Source organism: Apodemus sylvaticus, chromosome 15 (assembly GCF_947179515.1).
Source record: "Apodemus sylvaticus chromosome 15, mApoSyl1.1, whole genome shotgun sequence".
In the NCBI taxonomy this organism is placed as follows: Eukaryota; Metazoa; Chordata; class Mammalia; order Rodentia; family Muridae; genus Apodemus; species Apodemus sylvaticus.
In genome coordinates, this window is record NC_067486.1 from 40289202 (window position 1) to 40316078 (window position 26877).

At 36.1% G+C, this 26877-nt stretch overlaps 1 protein-coding gene across 2 annotated transcripts; it reads left to right on the forward strand.

Moving 5' to 3' along the window:
• Positions 1 to 5596: 5596 nt before the first annotated feature.
• Positions 5597 to 12384, forward strand: LOC127665985 (olfactory receptor 187-like). Of its 2 annotated transcripts, XM_052158632.1 has the most exons (2): positions 5597 to 6478; positions 12349 to 12384. In XM_052158632.1, exons 1-2 carry the CDS (start codon positions 5597 to 5599, stop codon positions 12382 to 12384), a joined length of 918 nt encoding a protein of 305 aa, XP_052014592.1. The 2 variants fall into 2 exon arrangements, with proteins under 2 accessions (XP_052014592.1, XP_052014591.1); XM_052158631.1 differs by lacking the exon at positions 12349 to 12384 and having other exon boundaries at positions 5597 to 6520.
• Positions 12385 to 26877: the final 14493 nt, after the last annotated feature.

Here is a 26877-nt window from a genome sequence, read left to right on the forward strand (position 1 = left end):
TGTTTTTCTGAACTTAAACCACCTCCCTTGGGTCATTACTTTCTTTGTCATATTTGTGTATAAAAGTACAGTGAAACTGACATAAGATTATCTACAAAATTAAACTGTAGTCTGCCCCCTTTCTTTCAGGATCTCAGATCCTAGGTCCAGCAGACAAGATTTGCACAGGTTAGCCAAAAGTGTACAGGAATATAAATGTACACAGCTTCTACCTAGGACAAGGAGGATCAAAATCTGTAGGTATGCTCTGTATTATAGAGACTCTTCATTTGTTCATGATACATTCACCATATTCCATTACTTCTTACTCTCTGCAAAGTCTTCCTTCATCATCAGGGGCATTTTATGACCAGAGACCACATATCCAAGAGTTTATATGGGCAGCACAAATTGGACTTGATGGGTCCAAATAAAAAACAAAACTGACACAAAATTGAATGAAGTTGAGGGAATAGCAATGGGGTAAGGATCTGGGAGGAGGTAGGGGAAAGGGTTGGCTATGTAAAATTGTGTTGCACAACATTCTCAAGGAACAAATAAAATATGTTTTAAAAGGAAAAAAATTGGAATGTTTTACTGTCCTATTAATCCTCCACCAGAGTAATCTTCTAAATTAGTTAAGGACACTGGTTGTGACCCAGCCTCCATGCCCTGTGTAACATCAAACACTCTGCCTCACTGGTCAATTCTTCCTCTTTGTTTCACTGAAGAAATTTCACATTTAGAGTATTTAGATTTTTTTTTCTCATATGTTTGCTCTTTCAGTGATGGCTTGCAAAAAGCAGTGTCTTCAGGCATCACCTTGCCCTAAAGTAGATTCCTCCTCAGTCCACCCACAACTACTTCAGCAAGATGTGTGTTTTTAACAAGGCCTACCAGGAAGTTAGATGCCAGGCTTTGATGCTGGAAATGATGGACATATTCCTTGCTGATTCAATCTCGTGCTTGCTCTTTCCTTTCTTCCTTTGTGTTTCAGCTTTTTCATCCAACTACTAATGAACCATTAAAGGAATTGTTTTTAAGACATATATTTATACACATGTAATTTTATACATGATTAAAAAGAATGCAAATTTCAATAATGATGAATAGTTGTATTCACTTGTTTTAATCTATTAATTCTTTACTGAATATCTCCTACTGCAATATGGAAATCATCTTGAACAATTTTCAGACTTGATTAGTATTTTGACTTATCACCTTCAATGCCAAGAATGTCACTTTCCAAACCATTTAATACCAAATGGCAAAGTATGTTTAGGACCATTTTAGAAATTAATGGATATTTTATCATCATTCCAAGCAAAACTTTTATTTAATAATTTTTATGAAAGTGAAGTCAGGGCCTAACTTTTAAAAACCAAAACTCCTCATTTGAATAGAATGGTATCAAAACACAGGGCAACTTGATATTGCTATGAAATGATGATTCAACATTTTTTTGCTTTTAGTTTTATGTAATAAAATCGATGTTCTATGTGACAGAAAACTACAAAGTTTTTACAGTAAAAAGTACAATTCATATCCCACAGTAACTTGTGCTCTGAATCAGGTATTTGAAATAGAGTTTTATGTTGCTCAATACAATGATATTGCAGTGTAAACTGCACCAATGTGTTTCTATATCACATTCATTACATATTTTATTTTGTATGGATTTTAGGGTTGTTATATGTTTAGAAAACCAGGAAAACCACCAAATATTTCACAGCCACAGATAGGAATCAAAATTTACACTGTAAGAGAGAGGGGAGAAGGGAAGGAGGAGAGGAGGGAAAGGGGGGTGGGGACGGAGAGGGGGAAGAAGTGGAAGGGAGGGGGAGGAAGAGACAGAGAGAGACAGAGAGACAGAGAGAGAGGAGGGGGAGAGGGAGAAAGGGGAGGAGGAGGAGGAGAAAAGAGAGATGGGGTCATTGATATGATCATGTCATATTTGATGGACTCAAGGAAAGCACACTATTCTGTGTCTTAAAAATATAAAATTGTATATTAGTTTTGCTAATCCTCTCAAAGTATAATAGGAAATAGCACAGTAAAGCCTAATTTCTGTGGCAAAATTAGGCTCTTACAGTAAATAAATACTTATGGTTCTGAAATCTACAGTACCCAGTGGAGCCAATTTATAATTTTGTCGAAATGTTACATTACAAACATTACAGTGTCCAGTAGGGAAACCTCTTCTTTGCCTCTAGTGAACCTTGTTGCCCTGGTGGGAATTCAAGTTCTTCAGTCCTTCTTCATGAAAAAAATCAGGCAGTGGTATAAAGGTTCTTGCATTGAATGAAAAGCTATATAAACACAGTTTGCTGAGCTTAGTCACTGAACTTCCAGACAGATTGTGATGAAGATGATCATTGCACGTGGTCCTATTACCATATGCTATTGTGCTTCTTCCTGCTTTAGAACACTCAATACTTTATAAGGACCGTTGCATTTTTTTTTAACTTGGGTAAGAAACAAATAAGTTATGTAGTATTCACCATGCTTTCCACAGAAATTTAAAAAGCCATTTTAATTCATAATAATTTTTATAGCTGATGTAAATGATGATAGCGACAACTAAAATGCCTATGTATGTTAATTCATGACTAAATAGAAGTGAGCAAAATAGTTCTAATCGTTCTCTTTAATATATTTTAGAAATCTTTTTACCTATGTGAATTTACTTTTAGTTGTTGCCCTGGTATTTAACAGTTGGGCTATTTCCAGGCTATAATGACTTTTAAATTATGCTGAAGTAGGGTGTTCACTCAAAATTCAGTATGAAATGAAAATGATTCTCATATAAGCAAATATTCTGATGATTTCAGTAAGAGAGCGATTCTTTCTGTTCTTTCCCATGTCTTTAAAGTTCAGTTGCTTAAGTAGAAGATGTGTTATATTTTTTGTAACAATACTTATATTGTTACTTATTTATATATAATACATATAGTTTATATATGTATGCAGAGCTGTTTTTCTGTATAGAATATGTTTCATCATGTAATATACCTTGATATATTCTAGATATATGTTTATGTACATGTTAATAAATACATATTGGAATATGAAAAAGATATTTTTGGCTACTCTTTCCTATATTAATGATTTGTTTCAACTCCACAAATCAAGCAATCTAAGAATTTGCATCTCTTGGTGTATTTGAGCACCATGAAAAACAGTATCCCCATAAAATTAGCCTAAAATATGAATTAATCGCATCATGTATATCTGTTTGCAAAATTGTTCAGGATTAATTTTATTCTAGTAATCAAAAAAGAATAGAATGGAACCTACACAATTGTTGGAGAGTAATGTGGATATGTGTTCTTAAACCATTAAAATTTTCAGAAAAATATTTACTATTTGTTTTGACAACAAAAATGCATCATATAAATACAAGAAAAAACTCATCCACTGACCACATACATTCAAATACATCAATGACAAAAAGTTAATGCACTCAAACTTAATGTGTCTGTTCTTAAAACGTATGTTCTAGAGAAAATATATTTTGATTTTTATATAAAGCATTTTTGAAATAGTTAATAAACAACAAAGCTAAAATAAACATTGAAAACAAAGCATTAGAAACCTGTTTTTCTATATGTATTTCAAGTGTACATGTAAAAATAAGCTTTCATTTATTTATTTGTTTTATTTTATTTTCTATATTCTTTGTTTACACTCTACATGCTTTCCCCTTTCCCAGTTTTCTCCTCCCCATATGTCTCATAGGCTCTCTTCTTTTCACCCATTCCCCAATCACCCCCTTAATTTGGAAGACTATAATATATTTATATCATATCATTTTTCTCTTCCTTCTCCAAATAGTCTCTAATATATGTGTGTGAATGTATGTATATGTATATATGTGTGTATTACATATATTTGTGTGTATTAAATATGTGTATATATTTTATACATATTGTGTGTTTTTATGTATATAAGTATATATGCATTATATATAAAGTGTATATTATATGTATGTATACATACTGATAAAGAGAGTCATTCTAAGTTTTCAGTCCTATGTTGTTTCCTCTCTATTCTTTATCTTTTTGTAGATAAATCTACCTTTGTTAAATATTGCTTGCTTCTCTTCCTCCATTTTTTTTAATCCAGTCAAGTCCCCTATTCCATGTTGGTTGTGGTCTTTCTCTTGTTAGTGCTTTCCTCTCCTCTCCTCTCCTCTCCTCTCACTTGTTTATACCTTGTAAAAGAGCTTTTCCTTAGATGTTCTGCATGTAAAAGCATACAGTAGTTAATGGCCACAAAACAAAAGCTAACTCTCCCCCATACTTTTCAGAACACAGAGAGCATCACTGTATGGGCATCTCATTCCCATCATAGCCTGCTATATTTTGATTGCATGCAGAAAATTACTGTCATCAAGCTATTGACATATTCTTAATCTCAACACTCAGAATCTCTTGCCATTTACCCCTAAAAAGCCTTTATTTCAGCTTCTGAACCATATTTATCTGATTTATTCTTACTAGCTTTTCCCCCACTAAAAACATATCCCTCAAATATCTGATACAGTTCAGGTTTGTAGTATTACTCTCTCTCCTTTGTTTCCTTTGAAGTAACATGGACTCAGGAAAGCATTGGTTTTAACATAGAAACTCTGGAGAGTATCAGAGTAATGGCTGGAAAAACATGGTCACAAGAAGAACAGAACGAGGTAGTCATACCTGGAATTAATGTTAAACCTTCAGTAAACTAATGCTACCAAATATCTTTCTTGTTTAGTGATAATGGACAATAGAATAGCATATCTTAAATGTAAAACTCAGTTTGAAAAGACCATATTCATAGCCAACAAATTTTATTTTCATTCCATTGAACATCAGTTTCATAAGTGGTATGCCACTGTATAATAGTGGGATGATATTACAAGTCCTTTCAAATTTATCTCTTTGTCTTCCTAGTCATCTGAGAGGTCCAGTCATACATATTTCAATACCTGTATTTCCATTTAAAGCACTTGGGGAAAATTAATTCCTAAGCCAACTTATGATCTTATTATCTACAGTTAGAATAAATGTTCCCAGACTATTCTGCAGTAATAACCTCTAGGTCCATTAAGAATTTCTTACTGACTTCGTTTTTCTTACCAGAAACTGATTTTCTCTACTTCTTTATAATAAATTTTGAATGAAATTTTGAAGCTACTATATTGTATGATATTTACATGTATGGTATGGTATTTGAATTAAGACACTTCAGTTGAATTCATTGTTTAATCTAGATTTTTAAAACATTTCTTGCCTTGATTATGAACGTGTAACATAGATACAGTACTTTCACACATAACCAATTGATAATTTCATACATTGTACTCACATTTAAAAGGTAACTTCTCTTTAAATATATTATCATGTTCAAGATCTTTATTGGAATAATGAATTGAAGTAATTTCCTCACTTGATGAAAAGTTTCCATTATAAATAGTGATAAAAATAAAATTTGGTGGACTACCTGATAAATACATAGTTAAGTTTTAAATTCTACTATTCTACTTTAAATTCAACATTTTACCTTACAAATTTTAGTGAATGCTGTGTGACATCAGTCATTTTTCATTTCAGGGACATCCAGTGAGGACATAGGAATGGAGAACAAAACACTGCTCACTCAGTTTGTTCTCTCAGGACTTGTTTATCTGCCCCAGTGGAAAATCCCCCTGTTCCTGCTGTTCTTGCTCATCTATCTCATCACCATTGTGGGCAACCTGGGTCTGATCACTCTCATCTGGAATGACCCCCACCTTCACATCCCTATGTACTTATTTCTTGGGAGTTTAGCTCTTGTGGATACTTGGTTATCATCCACAGTGACACCTAGGATGCTGCTAGACTTTTTTGTCAAGAGTAAACTGATCACTTTCTCTGAATGCCTGATACAGTTTTTTTCATTTGTAGTGAGTGCAACAACAGAATGCTTTCTCTTGGCATCAATGGCCTATGATCGCTATGTAGCCATATGTAAACCTTTACTCTACCCAGTGATCATGACAAATAGACTCTGTGTGCGTCTTTTAATATTGTCCTTAGTAGGTGGATTTATTCATGCTTTAATTCATGATGGATTTTTATTCAGACTAATTTTCTGTAACTCTAACATAATAAATCACTTTTATTGTGATATTATGCCACTGTTAAAGATTTCTTGTAATGACCCTTCTATCAATTACCTTATGCTTTTTATTTTCTCTGGCTCCATTCAGGTATTTACTATTACAACTATTCTTGTCTCTTACACACTTGTTCTGCTTTCAATCCTAAAGCAGAAATCTATCAAAAGCATAAAGAAAGCCTTCTCTACCTGTGGAGCCCATCTCCTCTCTGTGTCTTTGTACTATGGCCCGCTTCTCTTCATGTATGTGCGTCCTACATCTGCACAAGTAGATGATCAGGATATGATGGACTCTGTATTTTACACTGTGATAATTCCTGTATTGAACCCAGTTATTTACAGTTTGAGGAATAAGCAAGTAAAAAATTCACTGGAAAAATTCTTAAAGAAAAACACTTAGATTTCACATTATTATCTTTTGTGCCCTGATTAAAAATCTCAAACTTGTGCAAAGTTAATGTGGCTATATTTTTATATTTTCCAAGTATTTTAAAATTTACCAAACTTGAACTGGTACTGTTGTTGCTGTTATTGTTTTATATGTGTATGTATGTAATGTAGTCATACTTATTCCTGAATTGTTACATTTGTTCGTGGAAACTGTGCAGAGGCCAGAGGAAATCAAATGCCTTGCATTTTCACTCTTATTTACTTTCTTGCAAGAGTTTCTTTCCCTGTACCCTGAGCTAAAAATTTAACCTGATAACCACACAATAATCCTCTTTCTCCACACGCCAACTCACTGACATTACAAGCATGTGTGGTACCATGATCTGTTCTTCATTGGAATCCATTTCCTTCCGATGTTTGGATATCTTGTTGCAGGGGTGCAACCACTATCATTGATCTTGAGCAGCAAGTGCTCTTTCCCACTGCACATATCCCAGTCCCCCAGAGATACCATTAAATAATTTCTTCTTCTTTTGAATAAATATCCATTAATTCAAAAATATTTGAAATTAATTTGAAATTGTCCAAAGACTTAGTATAACAAAATAAATACAACAGAAATTAAATTAAAACATTTAAACAGGTTTGTATGTTATTTATTATGACTTCATGAGTACATTAGCTGTTGTAGTAGTGTAGTTCCTGTGAAAATAACAAGAATATGATCTTATTCACATCATGGAGACTAATAGAACATTTTCCTGTTTTGATGAGGTAGTGTTATGTCTCTGTAAACAAATGCAAACCTTGGGATTTTGGTAAAAATATGAAAGGTCTTTCATTAAATTTGTTTAGGAAATGATGATTCATACAGCAGTTCTGTCTGTGTTTTCCTCGATGAAGGATAAAGACATAGGAGAGCAAGTACAAGATTTAGGTGGTGGGCCGGCTTCAAAAGAAGCTCTGTGGTCAGTGTGCTTAGGAGGGGGAAGAGAAGAGGCTCATTTTGCTCGCCATCTGGGCTTTCCTTGACATTCTCTCTCATTCTGTTGTGTATCTTGTCACCGTCCAGGAAGTTTCAGTAAATCAAAATGTTAACAGTTTTTATGAAATACATCCATGAAGGATTTTATTGAGGAAATGTATTAGTGGAAGATGGGAAAAGGTTCTCAATAGCTTAGATTTTTAATAGTGAATTAACTAGCATTTAAATGGGTAATCTAAGGGTTATTAGAGTGCATAGTTGAAGAAACCATATTCTAAGTGTATATAAGCTAAGCTCAAATCATGGTATGATATTTTGTCACAGTCTCTTGTGATTTTTGTTGTTGTTTGTTTGTTTTGTTTCATTTTGTCTGTTTGGTTTGGACAGATATGAAAAAGAGGAAATTATTCATGCTTTATATTTGAGATGATCTTGATTGAAACAGTTATGCCCATAATGAATGCAGAATAAATGAACCATCTTCAGTATTGCATCTATTTTTTATTCATACAATGAAATTGGCTATGGAGAACCTTACTGCAGACATTATTCCTCTTTATGTATATACTTTGCAAAATACGTTTTGCAATGTATCAACTTTCTGTTGTTAACTCTCTTCCTTTCCAAATCTTTTTATCATGTGGGTTTTGGATTATATCTTTCCTGAATAAATTTTAATGGAATTTTATTGCTTATATATGTGGAGATGTCAAGATACAGAGATGTACAACTGTATGAATATGTGTGAATTCACAGTTTATATGTAATATGATCTTACCTGAGATAATGATTGTATTTTTAGAGATATTAAAGCATATTAGTTTCCCACATTCTCTGTTTGTTCATCCTGGAATTGTTTGAGGTTTTTTCATAAGACATAATATCTGGTTCTGTCATTTGGAACTATTGACAGGTTTTATGAATTTTAACATGTGGATTATGTGTAAGATTCTGTTAATAAATGCATCCTTTTGACAAAGATTGTGAGAACCTGATTCTACCCTTATGCCCCATTTTTGTTCCTTAGACATGAAATGAACATTTGTTTCCAAATGCAAATAGACCACAATGTCAAGTCTCATAAGAAAGGATTAATTAATAACATACTGAAACCTCTAAACAGTAAGACACATAGTTCCTTTCTCTTTATGAGTTGACTTATTTTGCCTTTCTTTTTGCATTTGTGGAAAGCTGAGTCTAATTTACAAGAGAAATTATTCATATTTTTAAGGAAAGGGACAATTTAATAAATTTTATATAGCACTTACTATAATCTCAAAGAGAATATTGCTAACTTAGAATCTTTAAAAGCTTATTTATTCTTCTTGGATCACATTTGAAGTTGTATAATACTTAATTTTGGGGACAAACTTGCTTATATTACAGTCTTGAAACACTTTCCACCTTTTGCCACACACAGTATGGTGGTTTGTAGACAAGAAACTTTAAAGAAGAATTTATGAAATTGATATTCATACTTCATATGAATAATGAAGTAAAAATGTATTGATCCTATAATATAGACAACCATATAAAATATAGACAGACGGCATAGATGCTTCCAAACAACTCAGCTTTAATCCTTATTGTAATCAAAAGCAGCATACACTGATTAAATAATATTCATCTTATAATTAAATGTGCCTCTTTGTGTGTGTGTGTGTGTGTGTGTGTGTGTGTGTGTGTCTTAGGAAGCTATTCAATAGTAAAATTTAATATTCAAACAATATTTTAACAAATATTATTTTTGTTTTTAATTTGGAGTTCAAGTTTATAAGATTAGAGCAGGTTTTATAATTCCTAATATAATAAGAGCCTCAGGAAATAAAGGTCCAAACTTCTCTGAGTTCATGTCTATAACTTCATTGTGTTCAAAAAACATTGAAGTCTTCCACCACCTTTAGCTCTTTTATATCTTCACTCCCTCTCCTGCAATAATCTCTGAGAACTGAGAGGTAGAGCATGATATAGATGCCACCATGTAAGATGGCAATGTTTGTAGTATCTTTGTCTCTATCCCTTAACCAGAACTGTGATACTTGGCATCTACTGTGGAAAGAAGTTTTTCTGGAGCCATCATCTCTCCAATAACTGATTGGGCAGGTACAGTAAGAAGTACAGGGAGCACCAGAGTGCCAAGACAACTGGGACAGGGTCCACCAGGGCCCCACCAGCACCCAGGAGCTGGGCAGCACCACAGCCCTCTGTGCACTGATCCTGCCAGGAGAGGATTTCTCTGTAGGGAGTGATTTGACTCCTGAGTTTAGAGGTGAGGCAGCCATCTTCTCTCCTGCAACTGAGCAGGCTGGTCCAGCCAGGAGCACAGGGAAGACAGGAGTGGCAGAGCAGCTGAGACAGTGTCAGTCCTGGCTCCACCTGCACTGAGGAGCTGGGCAGTGATATAGCACTCCATGCCAGGGTAGAACTGGTCACCCAGGGATGCTGAGATAGGCTTGCAGGTACACAGGAAGGACAATCACTGGCCAGAGAAAGCAGGATCAACTAACACCAGAGATAAACAGATTCTGAAATCAAAGGTAGGAATGCTACCAAGAGAAAACAAGGCAACATGGCACCATCTGAACCCAATTCTCCCACAACAGAAAGTCCTGTATACCCCAGCACTCCAGAAAAGCAAGATTTGGAATTAAAATCACAGCTCATGATCCTGATAGAGGGCTTCAAGACGGACTTAACTCCCTTAAAGAAATATAGGAGAACACAGGTAAACAGGTAGAAGCCCTTAAAGAATTACAGAAAAGCACAACAAAATAGGTGAAGAAACTGAACAAAACCATCCAAGATCTAAAAATGGAGGTAGAAATAATAAAGAAATCACAAAGGGAAACAACTTTGGACACAGAAAATCTAGGAAAGAAGTCAGTAGTTATGAATGCAAGCATCAACAACAGAACACAAGAGATTGAAGAGAAAATCTCAGATGCAGAAGATACCATAGAAAACATGGGTGACACCAGAGTCAAAGAAAATGCAAAATACGAAAAGCTCCTGACCCCAAAACATCCCAGAAATCCAGATCAAAATGAGATAACCAAACCTAAGTATTATAGGTATAGAAGAGAGTGAAGATTTCCAATTAAAATGGCCAGTAAATGTCTTCAACAAAATTATCAAAGAAAACTTCCCTGAGCTAAAAATAGAGATGCCCATGAATATACAAGAAGCCCACAGAACTCTAAATAGGCTGGACCAGAAAAGAAATACCTCCCATCACATAATAATTAAAATTCCAAATGCACTAAACAAAGAAAGAATATTAAAAGAGGAAAGGGGGAAAGGTCAAATAACATATAAAGGTAGACCTATCAGAATTACACCAGACTTCTCACCAGAGACTATGAAAGCCAGAAGACCCTGGGCAGATGTCTTATAGACCATACGGGAACACAAATGCCAACCCACACTATTATATCCAGCAAATCTTTCAATTACCATAGATGGAGAAACCAAGGTATTCCATGACAAAATAAATTTACACAATATCTTTTCACAAATCCAGCCCTTCAAAGGATAATGAATGGAAAACACCAACAAAAGGAGGGAAACTACACACTAAAAGAAGCAAGAAATTAATCTTCTTATAACAAACCAAAAAGAAGTCATAACTCTACCTCTTGTAACAAAAATAATAGGAAGCAACAATAACTTCTCCTTAATATGTCTTAATATCAATGGACTCAAATATCCAATAAAAAGACATAGACTAACAGACTGGATACATTAGCATGACCCAACATTTTGCTGCATACAGGAAACTTACCTCAGGCACAAAGACAGATACTACCTCAGGGTAAAAGGCTGGAAAAAAAATCCAAGCAAATGGTCCCAAGAAACAAGCTGGTGTTGCCACTCCAATATTGAATAAAATCGGGTTTCAACCTAAAGTAATCAAAAATCATAAGGAAGGACACTTATCGTCATCAAAGGAAAAATGTACTAAGATGAACTTTCAATTCTGAATATATATTCTCCAAATAAAAGGGCACTCACATTCTTCATAAAAGAAACTTTACTAAAGCTCAAAGCACACATTGCGCCCCACATAATAATAGTGGGAGATGACAAAACCCCACTCTCATCAGTGGACAGATCAGGGAAACACAAACTAAACAGAGAAATAGTGAAACTAAATGAAGATTTGAACCAAATGGATTTAACAGCTATCTATAGAACATTTTATCCTAAAACAAAAGAATATACCTTCTTTTCTCAGCACCTCACAGTGCTTTCTCCTAAATTGAACATATACTCTGTCATAAAACAGAACTCACCACATATAAGAAGATTGAAATAATTCCATGCACCATATCAGATCATCACAAACTAAGGTTGGTCTTCAATAACAACAAAGACAACAGAAAACCCACATAAACATGAAACTGAACAACACTCTACTCAAAAACAAGTTGATCAACGAAGAAATAAAGAAAGAAATTAAAGACTTTTTAGAATTTTAATGAGAATGAAGGCACAACATACCAAAACTTATGGGACACAATGAAAGCAGTGCTAAGAGGAAAACTTATAGCTCTGAGTGTCTCCAAAAAGAAACTCGAAAGAGCATATACTAATAGTTGAACAGCAGAGCTGAAGGCTCTAGAACAAAAAGACGCAAATACACCCAACAAGAGTAGAAGGTAGGAAATAATCAAACTCAGGGCTGAACTTAACCAAGTTAAAACAAAAAGATCTATACAAAAAAATCAACCAAACCAGGAGCTGGTTTGAAAACACAAACATGATAGATAAACCCTTAGCCAAACTGACCAGAGGGCATAGAGAGAGTATCCCAATCAGCAAAATCAGAAAGGAAAAATGAGAGAAAACAACAGATACTGGGGAAATCTAAAAAAATCATCAGATCCTAATACAAAAGCCTATACTCAACAAAAGTGAAAAATCTAGACAAAATGGACAATTTTCTAGAAAGATACCAGGTACCAAAGTTAAATAAGTATTAGATGAATGATAGAAACAATCCCATATCGTCTAAAGAAATAGAAGCAGTCATTAATAGTCTCCCCCCCCCCTAAAAAAAAGCACTGGACCAGATGATTTTTAGTGCAGAATTCTGTCAGACCTTCAAAGAAGACCTAACACCAATACTCTTCAAACTGTTCCAAAAATAGAAACAGAATGAGCATTACCCAACTTGTTTTTATGAAGCTGCAATTACTCTGATACCCAAACCGCACAAAGACCCAACAAAGAAAGAGAACGTTAGACCAATTTCCCTTATGAATATCAATGCAAAAATACTCAACAGAATTCTTGCCAACCGAATCCAAGAACACGTCAAAATAATCATCCACCATGATCAAATAGGTTTCATCCCAGGGATGCAGGGGTGGTTCAATATACAGAAATCTATCAATGCTATCCACTACATAAACAAACTCAATGAAAAAACCACATGATCATATCATTAGATTCTGAGAAATCATTTGACAAAATTCAACACCTCTTTATAATAAAACTCTTAGAAAGATCAGGAATTCAAGGCCCATGACTGAACACAGTAAAAGCAATATACAGCAAACCAGTAGCCAACATCAAACTAAATGGAGAGAAACTTGAAGCACTCCTAAGGAAATCAGGGACTAGACAAGGCTGTCAACTCTCTTCCAACCTGTTCAATATAGTACTCGAAGTACTTGCCAGAGATCTTAGACAACAAAAGTAAGTCAAAGGAATTCACATTGGAAAGTAAGAAGTCAAGCTATCACTATTTGCAGATGATATGATAGTATACTTAAGTGACCCCCAAAATAACACCATTGAACCCCTAAACCTGATAAACAACTTCAGCAACGTGGCTAGATATAAAATTAACTCATAAATCAGTAGCTTTTCTATACTCAAAGAATAAAAAGGCTGAGAAAGAAATTAGGGAAATGACACCCTTCACAGTAGCCACAAATAATATAAAATACCTTGGAGTGACTCTAACCAAGCAAGCGAAAGATCTGTATGACAAGAACTTCAAGTTTCTGAAGAAAGAAATTGAGGATTTCAGAAGATGGAAAGTTCACCCATGCTCATGGATTGGCAGGGTTAATATAGTAAAAATTGCCATCTTATAATCTCCAGATTCAATGCAATATCCATCAAAATTTCAACTCAATTCTTCATAGAATTAGAAAGAGCAGATTCAAAATTTATCTGGAATAACAAAACCCCAGGATAGCAAAAAACTATTCTCAACAATAAAAGAACTTCTGGCAGAATCACCATCCTTGACCTCAAGCTCCACCACAGAGTAATAGTGATAAAAACTGTATTGAATTGGTACAGAGACAGGCAGGAAGATCGATGGAATAGAACTGAAGACCCAGAAATGAACCCACACACCTATGGTGACTTGATCTTTGACAAAGAAGCTAAAGCCATCCAGTGGAAAAAGACATTTCAACAAATGGTGCTGGGTAAATTGGCAGTCAAAATGTAGAAGGATGCAAATTGATCCATTCTTATCTTCCTCTACAATGCTAAGTCCATGTGGATAAAGGACCTCCACATAAAACCAGATAAACTGAATCTGATAGAAGAGAAAGTGGGGAAGAGCCTGGAGCACATGGGCACAGAGGAAAATTTCCTGAATAGAACACCAATAGCTTATGCTCTAAGATCATGTATTGATAAATGGGACCTCGTAAAATTGCAAAGCTTCTGTAAGGCAAAGGACACTGTAAATAAGACAAAACAGCAACCAACAGATTGGGAAAAGATTTTTACTAATCTTATAGCTGATAAAGGACTAGTATCCAATATACACAAAGAACTTAAGAAGTTAGCCTCCAGAGAACCAAATAACTCTATTAAAAATGGGTTACAGGTCTAAACAAAGAATTCTCAACTGAGGAATTCTCAACACCCATAATCATCAGGAAAATGCAGATCAAAATAACCCTGAGATTCCACCTCACACTGGTCAGAATAGCCAAGATCAAATACTCAAGGAACAGCAGATTCTGGCCAGGATGTGGAGAAAGAGGAACACTCCTCCATTGCTGATGGGATTGTAAGCTGGTAAAACTACTCTGGAAATCAGTTTGGTGGTTCCTCAGAAAATTGGACATAGCACTACCTGTGGACCCAGCTATACCACTCCAGGGCATATACCCAGAAATTGCTACAACATGTAATAAGGACACATGCTCCTTTGTGTTCATAGCAGCCTTGTTTATGATAGCCAGAAGCTGGAAAGAACCCAGATGTACCTCAACAGAGGAATGGATACAGAAAGTCTGGTTCATTTACACAATGGAGTACTACTCAGCTATTAAAAAATGAATTCATGAAGATCTTAGGCAAATAGATAGAGCTAGAAAATATCATTCTGAGTGAGGTAACCCAATCACAAAATAAGGCACATGATATGGACTTACTGATAAGTGGATATTAACCCAAAAGCTTGGAATACCCAAGATACAATTCACAGACCACATGAAGCTTCCACAAGAAGGAAGACCAAAGTGTGGATACTTTGATCCTTATTGGAAAGTGGGTCAATATATCCATGGCTCACGTCAAACCAATATAATGAACATAGGCTCCCCAATGGAGCAGCTAGAGAAAGAACCCAAGGATCTGAAGACATTTGCAATCCTATAGGAGGAACAATAATATTTACCTACCAGTACACCCAGAGCTCCCAGGGACTAAACCACCAATCAAAAAGTACACATGGAGGGACCCATGGCTTCAGCTACATATGTAACAGAAGATGTCATTTCAGACATCAATGAGAAAAGAGACCATGGTGCTGTGAAGGCTCAATTCCCCAGAATAGAGGAATGCAAGTCAGGAAATTGGAGGGGGGGTGAGCAGGGGGAGAGGGTATGGGATAGGGGATTTTCAGAGGGGTAAAGTGGAAAGGGGATACCATTTTAAATGTAAATAAAGCAAATATCTAATTTTAAAAACAGAAGTTTTTCTGGTTAGGATTGTGAAAGACACTAATCTCTAGGTATAATAATAAGACATTAGGCCTCAGTTTAATACTATGCCAATTTAGGAAAATAATAGTGGTAGATTCTCCCCCTAGTGCCTATAATCCGTCTAGCCATAGGTATTTATTACATGGTAGTAATTACAGGCATAAGTTTTAACACATGGAATCACTGAATGTGCTTTAGCTAAAATAAAAAAGTGGTTTATACCATGATTACACAGGTATGCATGTATTATTAGGTTGGTTATAATTGTAGCTCCAAATGTTCACTGGTCAAGACTGATAATTATCTTTCTCCTACAGCAGTGTATGTATTTATCTTTCAGAACAGTGAAGACAAGCTAGAAGGGGTGATGCTTCCAGGTGAGTACCAGCTCCATTTCTATGATTTAGATATGTGGTATTTTAGGTCCTACCATATTCTGGAGTTAGCCAAAAGTCATGACGATACCCTTTAATCTTTGTGGATATATGGAATTTCATTGTTCAACAACTCCTAAAAGGGGTAAACTATTCCTGTCACTGGAATTTTTATTTTCTAATCTAGGGTGTTTATTAGCAGTTTTGTCACACCATTATAGGGTAACTCCCTTAAAGGGTCTCTTCTCTCTCTCTCTCTCTCTCTCTCTCTCTCTCTCTCTCTCTCTCTCTCTCTCTCTCTCTCTCTCTCTCTCTTTCTGTCATACATGTATATAACATGATATATATCGTATATGTCCTATATATAATTCTATGTAAAATATTATTATTGGAATGCCTCTATAAGCCAAAAAATAAATAAAAACCATGGAAGGAATACCATTCATGATAGCCCAGAAATGAACCCACACACCTATGGTCACTTAATCTTTGACAACAGAGTGAACACCATCCAGCTGAAAAAAGATAGCCTTTTCAACAAATGGTGCTGGCTCAACTGGCAGCTAGCATGCAGAAGAGTGCAAATTGATCCATTCTTATCTCCTTTTACTAAGCTCAGGTCCAAGTGGATCAAGGACCTCCACCTAAAACCAGACACACTGACCCTAATAGAAAAGAAACTGTGGAAGAGCCTTGAACACATGGGCACAGGGGAAAATTTCCTGAACAGAACACTAATAGCCTATGCTCTAAGATCAAGAATTTACAAACGGGAACTTATAAAATTACAAAGTTTCTGTAAGGCAAAGGACAATGTCAATAGGACAAAATGACAACCAACAAATTGTGAAAAGATCTTTATGAACCCTACATCTGACAGATGGCTATTGTATACATCTCTAATATATACAAAAAACTCAAGAAGTTAAATTCCAGAGAACCAAATACCCCTATTAAAAATGGGGTACAGAGCTAAACAAAGAATTTTCACCTGAGGAATATCAAATGGCTGAGAAGCAACTAAAGAAATGTTCAGCATCCTTAGTCATCATGGAAATAGAAATCAAAACAACCCTGAGATTTCACCTCACACTGGTCAGAATAGCCAAGATAAAAAAAACCTAGTAGACAGCAGGTGCTGGTGAGGATGTGGAGAAAAAGGAACATTCCTCCACAACTGGTGGGATTGCAAGCTGGTACATCCACTCTGGAAATCAGTTTAATGGTTCCTCAGAAAACTAGGCATAATACTACTGGAGGACCCTGTTATACCACTCCTGGGAATATACCCAGAGGATTCTCCAGCATGTAATAAGGACACATGCTCCACTATGTTCATAGCATCCCTAATTATAACAGCCCAAAGCTGGAAAGAACCCAGATGTTCCTCAACAGAGGAATGGATACAGAAAATGTGTTATACACACAAAATGGAGTACTACTCAGCTATTAAAAATAATGTGTACATGAAATTCTTAGACAGATGAATGGAACTAGAAAAGATCACCCTGAGTGTGGCAACCCAATCACAAAAGAATGCATATGGTATGTACTCACTAATAAGTGGATATTAGCCCAGAAGCTTGTAATACCCAAGACACAATTCACATATCAAATGATGCCCACAAAGGAAGAAGAACAAAGTATGGATACTCTGGTCCTTCATATAAGGAGGAACAAAATACCCACAGAAGGAGATACAGAGACAAATGGTGGAGCAGAGTCTGAGGGAAAGACCATTCAGAGACTACCCAACCCAAGGATTCATCCCATATACAGTTACAAAACCCAGACACTATTGTGGATGCCCACAAGTGCTTCCTGATTGGAGCCGGATATAGTGGTCCCCTGGGAGGCTTTGCTGGTGCATGAGAAATACAGATTGATAAACTCTCAGCCAGCCATTGAACTGAGCACAGGGTCCCCAGTGGAGGAGCTAGAGAATGGACCCAAGGAGCTGAAGGGGTTGCATAGCCATACGAGGAACAGCAATATGAGCCACCCAGTACTCCCAGAGTTGCCAGATACAAAACCATCAACCAAAGAGTACACATGGAGTTACCCATGGCTCCAGACACATAGGCAGCAGAGGATGGCCTTGTTAAACACCAAAGGGAGGAGAGGCCCTTGGTGCTAGAAAGACTTGATGCAGCAGTATAGGGGAATACCAGGACAGGGAATTGGGAGGGTGTTGATTGTGGAACAGGGGGAGGTGAGATGCCTTATGTGACTTTCAGGGGTTGGGGGAACCAGGAAAGGGGAAATCATTTGAAATGTAAATGAAGTATATATCAAAACAAAACAAAAGAAGACAAGACAAAACTAGACCAACCAACTAACCAACCAAACAAACAAAAACAGGGACACCTCAGAGCTCCTACAGTCTAATCCAAAAACCAAGGAGCATACATGGGATGGTTCATGGCCCAGGTACATGTGTAGCATATCCTTGTGGGGGAGGAAGCAAGAGCTTAATTCTATGGAAACTTGATTCCTCAGGGAAGAGAGATGCTAGTGGGGGTGAAGTGGAAATGGCTGGGTAGGTGTTGGAGGACTCTCTCAGAAGTGGGGAGGATGGGTGAAGAACTCAGGGAGTGGGGACATGAAAGAGACTACCTTTGGAATGTACATAAAATAAAGTTATTTAATTAAAATGATTCAGGTAAAATCAATGAATCAGCAAATAAAACTAAAACAAACCACCTTAAAGGATAGTCTCTCCCACATGGCCAACATTAGATGGCCAGCAAAAAATTAATTAAATTATATTTTTGTAGACCTGTTGTCTCACATTGATTTATTTGGGCTTTTTTGTTGTAGTTTTTGTTTTTGCTTTGTTTCACTGGCTTTTGCTTGTGTATTAGGGTTTTTTTTTTTTTTGCGTCTTCATGGTGTGTGTGTGTGTGTTTTATTGTTTTACCTATAAAAAAAACTTATTTGATTTTTTTGTTTGTTTGTCTGCTTCCTTGCTTTCTAGAAAGAGAGTGGGGGGAGAAAGAAGAGGAATGGAGATGAGTGGGTAGAAGGGTGGGAAAGATCTGGAACGAGTTTAGAGAGGAATCATTGTCAACAGAATATGCCATATGAACATTTCTCAATAAAATAAAGCAGAGCTTGTTAAATTCTGATTTGTGAACTACCCATGATAAGTATTAACCACATACTAAGACTTTTTTAATATAAGCATTAGGGCCTTCTATCAAAATTCTCCTTCTAACCAGTTTTTGAGCATCAGTAGCATCCATAGAGCATGTTGGAGCTAACACTAATGAGCTCTGGCACTGGCTTCTTTCTGACTGAGACATGCCAATGCTGCTGAGAGAGCACACAGAGAAGATCTCGGTTAAACAATCAGAGAAAGAAAATGTATAAGCCTATGTGTATTTTAAGTGCGTTTATCACAGAAGACTTAACTCTCACTTAAACAACACCTATAAATACTCTGTAGATTTCTACTTTCTCTTTTGTGTTTGTCTTCCATTTTGCAGTAAGTATCTCATATAGGATTAAGTAAGGCATCTCCCCTGAAGGATGAAGTACGTGCTGATTAAAAAGCATTTTTTCTTACAAAATATAAGTTGTGTGTGATCTCAAACAAAATGCCTCACTGGTCAATTCTTCCTCTTTGTTTCACTGAAGAAATTTCACATATAGAGTACAATCTTGGCTATCTCTGGAACACAGCCTCTGTGCTCTCAGAAAACACTTCCCAGAAGATTTCACTTCAGTGATGCTGGTTTCTTCTTAATCACTGCTAATTTCTTAGCTCCAGCTAACCAGCATCAATAGTACCAGTAACACAAAGGTTTGCTTTAGTGGTTCTGGTATCCTGTTAATCACAACTGATTTTTCAGCCCCAGCTAACCAAAACCACAGAATCTTCATAATCTAACCATGGCCTTGATAAGAGGTTTTAATCTTCCCTCTGAAATTTCACGAGCCAGGCCTCCATCTCTGCACTGTTCTCAACTTTTTCTTTCAGGATGATGGAAGAAAATTTTTTCTTCTAGGATGATGTGTGTTCCTATACAACATCCCACAGAAGTCTCAATACTGAATGGACCATCTAGCCCAAAGTTCCCAAGCCCTTCCGCAGTCCTCCCCAAAACATGATCAGGTTGTCACAGGAATACCCCACTATGCTGGTCCCAATTTGTCATAGTCAGGGTTTCTCTTCCTGCTCAAACATCATGACCAAGAAGCAAGTTGGGGAGGAAAGGGTTTATTCAGCTTATACCTTCCACATTGCACTTGATCACCAAAGGAAGTCAGGACTGGAACTCAAGCAGGTCAGGAAGCAGGAGCTGATGCACAGGCCACGGATATGTTACTCACTACCTTGTTTACCCTGGCTTGCTCAACTCTTGTAGAACCCAGGTCTACTAGCCCAGAGATGGTACCACCACAGGGGCCCTTCCCCCTTGATCCCTACTTGAGAAAATACCCCACAGCTGGATCTCATGGAAGTACTTCCCCAACTGAATGAAGCTCCTTTCTCTGTGATAACTCCAGCCTGTGTCAAGTTGACACACAAAACTAGTCAGTACATAAGCCTATGTGCATTTTAAGTGTATTTATCACAGAAGACTTATCTCTCACTTGAATATCACCTGGGAATATTCTGAAGATTTCTACTTTCTCTTTTAGGTTTACCTCCCATTTTGCAATAAGTATTGCATGTAGGATTGATTAAGGAATCTCCCCCAAAGGATGAACTGCTTGATGATTTAAAGGCAGTTTTTCTTGAGAAATGTAAGTTGTGGTATAAAAATCCAATAACTCCTTTTCTTCAATTCAGTTAGGCTGATCCTAGGAATCTTTATTCCTTTAAAACATATTCTTTAACGAAGTTAGATATCTCAACTTTTGGAAAATTATTTTCAATTAAATTTCATGTAAGTAATTTTGCCTGGGCACACACATCTTGATAAGATTGGGACTGTTTGTGGTTGATCTCTGTACCAATGAGAAACTCCATAGAGTGGATAAAAGTGAATCAGTTTTCTGCCAGTTAAATATTTATGAGAATCCTTTGATATTTATGTAGAAGAAGCCACATCTCCATAGCTTCCCACAGGGCATGTGAATTCTGTATGGAAAAGAGATACAGTCTTTAAACTGGTCTTCCCTTAAGGCTGATGCATTCTGGACATCTCTTAAAAGGAAATGCTTTACTGCTTTTCCCCTGAAAACTAGACTCTGAGTTCTGCTTAGATAATCAAATATTTAATTGCCTTTTGAGACTGGCTTTTGGCTATGGCCTTCTATAGTTCTGATGAATGCACTTTCTGACAAAGTTTAATATATACAAGCCAAAGAGAATCTGCCAAATGTTCAAGTTCTGCTTCCTGTTGAGTTAGAAAGTCTAAATAAGCCAGGTGGTGGTGGCACACACCTTTAATCCCAGCACTTGGGAGGCAGAGGCAGGCAGATTTCTGAGTCTGAGGCCAGCCTGGTCTACAGAGTGAGTTCCAGGACAGCCAGGGCTACACAGAGAAACCCTGTCTCAAAAGAGCCAAAAAGAAAAAAGAAAAAAAAAGCAAAAGAAAAAGAAATTCTAAATAGAAATTGTTCATTTCCTTGTACCTGCTATGCACATAGAAAAGGCCCTGCTGTGCATGAACATGTTTCTTAGAAATGTATTACACAAATACTTCAGTTCATTGTTTGTTGTGTCTTCATTTCACAAGCATTATGTCACAGGAAGTAGTGGGCCTAGGTCCTCACTGTTAAATAGCAGAGTCATATTCCCTTTACTCTCCAGAAATATGCTCCCTATTTCTGTCTGAAAATCATCACAACCAAATTTCTTAGCTAAATGTCTACCAATGTCTTGATCATAATCACTTGGATATACTCTAATCTCATTGACAATTTTTCTATAGCTTTCATTCCTCTCAATAGTAGATTCATGACAATGTAGTTTTGGGGCATGCTCCCTACAATTTTCTTACTACCTACTCATTATTTGCTTCCAAAAGTGGTACTATCGACACACACACACACACACACACACACACACACACAAACACACATACTAAAAGTCTAGCAGGCTAGCTATAACAAACCTAAATAAAAAAAAAATCTACTGGAGATGTCTTTAGGCCAGATCTTAAGTTATAGACAAAATTTCACAAGCCCTACTTCCCTGTCCTGGTCCTGGAAAGACTTGTACATTATTTATTATGACTTCATAACTGTATTAGCTGCTGTAGTACCGTAGTTCCTGTGAAAATAACAAGAATATGATGTCATTGACAACTTGGAGACTCAGAACATTTTCCTGTTCTGATGAGGTAGTGTTATGTTTCTGTAAACAGATGCAAACCTTGGGATTGTTGCTAAAAATAAGAAAGGTCTTTTATAAAATCTTGTTGGTAAATGAGTATTCATACAGCAATTCTACTTGTGCTTTCTGCAAGCAAGGATGAAGACACAGGTGTGCAAGTATAAGATTAAGGCAGTGGGCAGGCTTCAAAGGATGCTCTGTGGTCAGTGTGCTTGGGAGGGGGGAGAAAAGAGGCTCATTTTGCTCGCCATCTGGGCTGTTCTTGACATTCTCTCTCGTTCTGTTCTGTGTCTTGTCACCATCCAGGAAGTTTCAGTAAATCAAAATGTTAACAGTTTTTATGAAAATATATGTGAGGGATTTTATTGAGGAAATGTAGTTGTGGAAGATGGGAAAGGGTATCAATAGCTGAGATTTTTAATAGTGAATTAACTAGCATGTAAATGGATAATCTAAGAGTTCTTAGAGTGTAGAGTGGAAGAAAAAGACTGTGAGACTCTGATACCACACTTTTGCCCCATTTTTCTTCTTTAGACATGAAATGAACAGTTTTGTTTTCCAATGGAAGTGGACTATTGTGTCAAGTCTGATAAGAAAGGATTAATTAATAACACACAGAAACCTCTAAACTTTTAGGCACATAGATCCTTTCTTTTTATGAGTCGACTTATTTTTACTTTTAACATTTGTGGAAATCTTTCTAATTTACAAGTGAAACTGTACAATTTTTTAAGGAAATAGCCAATTTGATAAATTTTAGATGACACTTACTAACTTTGAGATTATTACTAACTTTAAAGTCTTTAAAAGCTTATTTATTGTTCTTGTATCACATTTGAGCTTGTGTAATACTTAATTTTTGCTACAAACTTGTTTAGATTACAGATTAAAGTCTTAAAACACTTCCCATCTTTTGCCACACACAGTATGGTGGTTCATAAACAAGAAACTTTAAAGAAGAATTCATGAAATTAATATTCATGCTTCATATGAAGAATGGAGTAAAGATGTATTATTCGTCTTTATCATGTAATGAACACAGGCAGACTGGCATAGATGCCTCTAATCAACTCATCTTTAGTTCTGTGATATTCAAAAGCAGCAAACACTGATAAAATAATATTCCTCTTATAATTAAATGAGCCTCTTTTAAGTCATCTACCACCTTTAGATATTTAATCTTTTCACTCCCTCTCCTACAATAAATCTCTGAGAATTCAGAGACAAAGTACGATATAGACACCTGCATGTAATGTGGCAAAATTTGTAGTGTTTTATTCTCTATCTCTTAACCAGTTCTGTGACTCTGTGTTTCTTTCCATCTACTGAGAAAAGAAGTTTTTCTGGTGAGGACTGAGAAAGGCACTAATCTGTAGTATAACAATAAGTTACTAGGACTCAATTTAATATTATGCCAATATAGGACAATAATAGTGGTAGATTCTCTGCCTAGTTCCTATGATCTGTCTAGTCACAGGTACTTGGTGCATGGTAATAACGACATGTATAAGTTTTAACACATGGAATTATGGAATGTACCTTATCTACAATAAAAAAATGATCCATATCACTATTGTACAGGTCTTATTAGATTGGTTATAATTATAGCTCCAAATGCTCACTGGTCAATACTGATAATTATCTTTCTCCTATAGCAGTGTATATAGCATCTTGTAGAACAGTGAGGATGAGCTGGAAGGGTGATGCTTCCAGATGAGAACCAGCTCCATTTCTATGATTTAGATATGTGGTATTTTCAGCAGTTAGGTCTTACCATATTCTGGGGTTAGCCAAAAGTCATGACAATTGCCTTTAATCTTTGTGGATCTATGGCATCTTATTGTTCAACAAGGAGCAAACTATTCCTGGCACTGGAATTTTTATTTTCTAGTCTAGGGTGTTTAGTAGCAGTCTTGTCACCCCATTATAGGGTAACTCCCTTAAATCTCTGTCTCTGTCTCTTTGTCTTATATATACATATATGTATAAATAAATATCATTTATTTATTTATTGGTTTACCAATAAATACCATTCATGATAGCCTTACAATGATACTTGTCTTTTATGTAAATATTGACACAGATCTTTACATAAATAATACCAGCAACCTGAATATCTCTTAGCCTAATTTTAACTTATGGTGTCCAGAGAATTGTCCTATATGTCAGATAACCCCTAATTCATGACAGAGAACTCAGATCTCACATGGTCACATGGTAGCCTGATGTTGAATATGCTCAGGCTTGGTGAAGGCTCATGATGAGTGGAAGTAATATTTCCCAAAAGCTAACTATTCCTACCAAGGATTTCAGGACTTTGATGCATCCACAAAGATTTGTCAGTAATCTCAAATAGTGCCTCCTTCAGCTATTGCTTCCTGGAGTAACAGTAAAGTTGCTGAGTCACAGGGTCACACTTTGTAAAGCTGGTAGAGCTTGCTCTATACATTTTTATTTTATCTGCACACAATAGTGGTGACTTTTGTGTACTTTTGATGTGAGGAAGTGCTGGATGCAGTAGGTCTGTCTGCCTCTGTCTCTGTCCCTCTCCCCTCCCTCCTCTCCTTCTTTCCCTCCTTTCTTCCCTCTTTCTCACCCTCTCCCTTCTCTTTCTTTGTCTACCTCACTTCTTTTCTTTCCTCCTCCTTCAGTTGCCTCATGAACTCTCACCTACAAATATGTAATAAAAACTTCTCCCTGCAGCACAGCTCTTTGGTGTCTGAATTTCATTCTTTGAGCTTTCTCAACCTAAACTTGAAAGCCCAAGGCAGTTTGGAGACCACTGAATTTTCTAAGATCCTATACTCCTAAACCAGGCTCACCAAGAGGTCAGAAAGCTTCCTTCTCTCTAGTAGACAGCCCAGCATTCCCATATCATTTGTATACAGACCTTAAAAGTTAATTATTGTCTAGACTTGTCAGGATGTTGCTAGTGATCAGAATTAGTATTATGAGGGGTGATTCCATTTTTTTTTCAAGCTAGGCTTGGGCACTGTGCTTGGATATTCACAGTGTAAACGACTGTGATGCTCATCGACCCATTTGGACTCCTCACCTATGTCCAATTCACAGTGCGCAGTAAGGTAGTGCTGCACTTTGTCTTCAGGGAATGCTTGTGATCTCAGGTGGGACTTTCAGCTCTCTTCTCAGGGCTGCCATTGGTTGACCTTGAGTCAAAGGGAAGTATACAGTTGGCAGTTTTCCCCTGTGCTTATGGAATAAAAGCTTTGAGACAAACCACTGTCCTAAGAACTGCTACCAGCCTTCCAATAGCTCTACACTGCTAAGTTCTCAGCTGCTTTCAAAATCCCAACACTTTTTAAAGACCTCTACAACATCTCTCACAATATGGGTAAGAGAGATGATTTATGCAATAATATGAATCTACTGTCTAAAGAGTTAAATGCTATTTAAATTGTGCTTGTTTTATATTCAGCTTACCAGAACTTAGCTTGGTATAAAATAAAATAAGAAAAATAAATGATTATCTCTATATTTTAGTTTTTGTTCACAAATATGAAGTAACAAAATAGTTTAACAATAATTTATTTTGCTAGTGATGTTATAGTGTACATTGAATGGTAAATTCAGCTTTGTTGAACTAAGATACTGATTTTAAAGACCTAAGTAACTATTGTTCTTATATATGAATGCTTTTCTCCTAATTCCAATAGAAATTATTACTTTGCATATTTAATTGAAATCTTTTGGTTACTTAAATATAATTACCCTATATTATCAAGTTCTGAGAATAATGTATTTGAACATATATACACGTACATACACACAGAGAAAGATGCACACATAAGGGAGAGGTAAGAGTAGAGGATGTATGTTTCACAAAGGCATGCATAATTATATATATATATATATATATATATATATATATATATATAATACACACACATTTGTGACATGTAAAGAAACACATCCTATACCATTATTCATTTAATGACTAAAGATAATGGCATCCTATGTATCTGCTGTATAAAGGATAAATATTTGGCACAATCTTTCTCTGCCAGAAAAAAAATAAATTATTATAGATGAAAATGCTATCAAATAAAACCAGAAAGTTATCTAGGGAAACGGATCTAACTTTAGGTTTAACATCATAAACTATGGTTTAAATACGCAAAGAACTATCAGTAAAACATGTAAGTGTGCTATTGTAGCACACAATTTATGACATAAAATTTAACTCCAATTCCTTTTGGAAGAACAAATTTATAGAGAAATGTATTTGAAATTTTTCAAAAGTAAAATAAAAAATACTCAGAACTGGCAGCAATCAAGTAATCAAAGAGCAGCAGGCAGAAGAGCAGACAGCCGTTGAGCACGGGCATGCAGGTGTCCTGCACTCAGCTCCATCCCTGCTCTGGTAGCCCTACTTAGTGGCTTCACATTTACTTTCTTCATTGTCTTTTATGACACTCTATTTTTCTTTCTACTTTTCACATATCACATATCATTTTCCTATACTTTTTTCTGTTGATTACTTCCTTTTAGTTCCTCTGATATATTTATTAAATACATTCCACTGGTATCAGTTTGTAAATTATGAATGGGCAAACAAGCTGTCCACAGCTTGTCCCACCATCTTTGGCTCCCGCAGAGCATCTTTCTCCACTGTGGAGCTCCTGCTCAGTTGCTGCTATTCTTCGATATCACCCCTATTCTCAGCAAAGGCCCCAGGTTTCTTAATTTTAGCTATCAGGGATCTCTATTGCTTATCCCACTAGAGCACTGGATTTGACT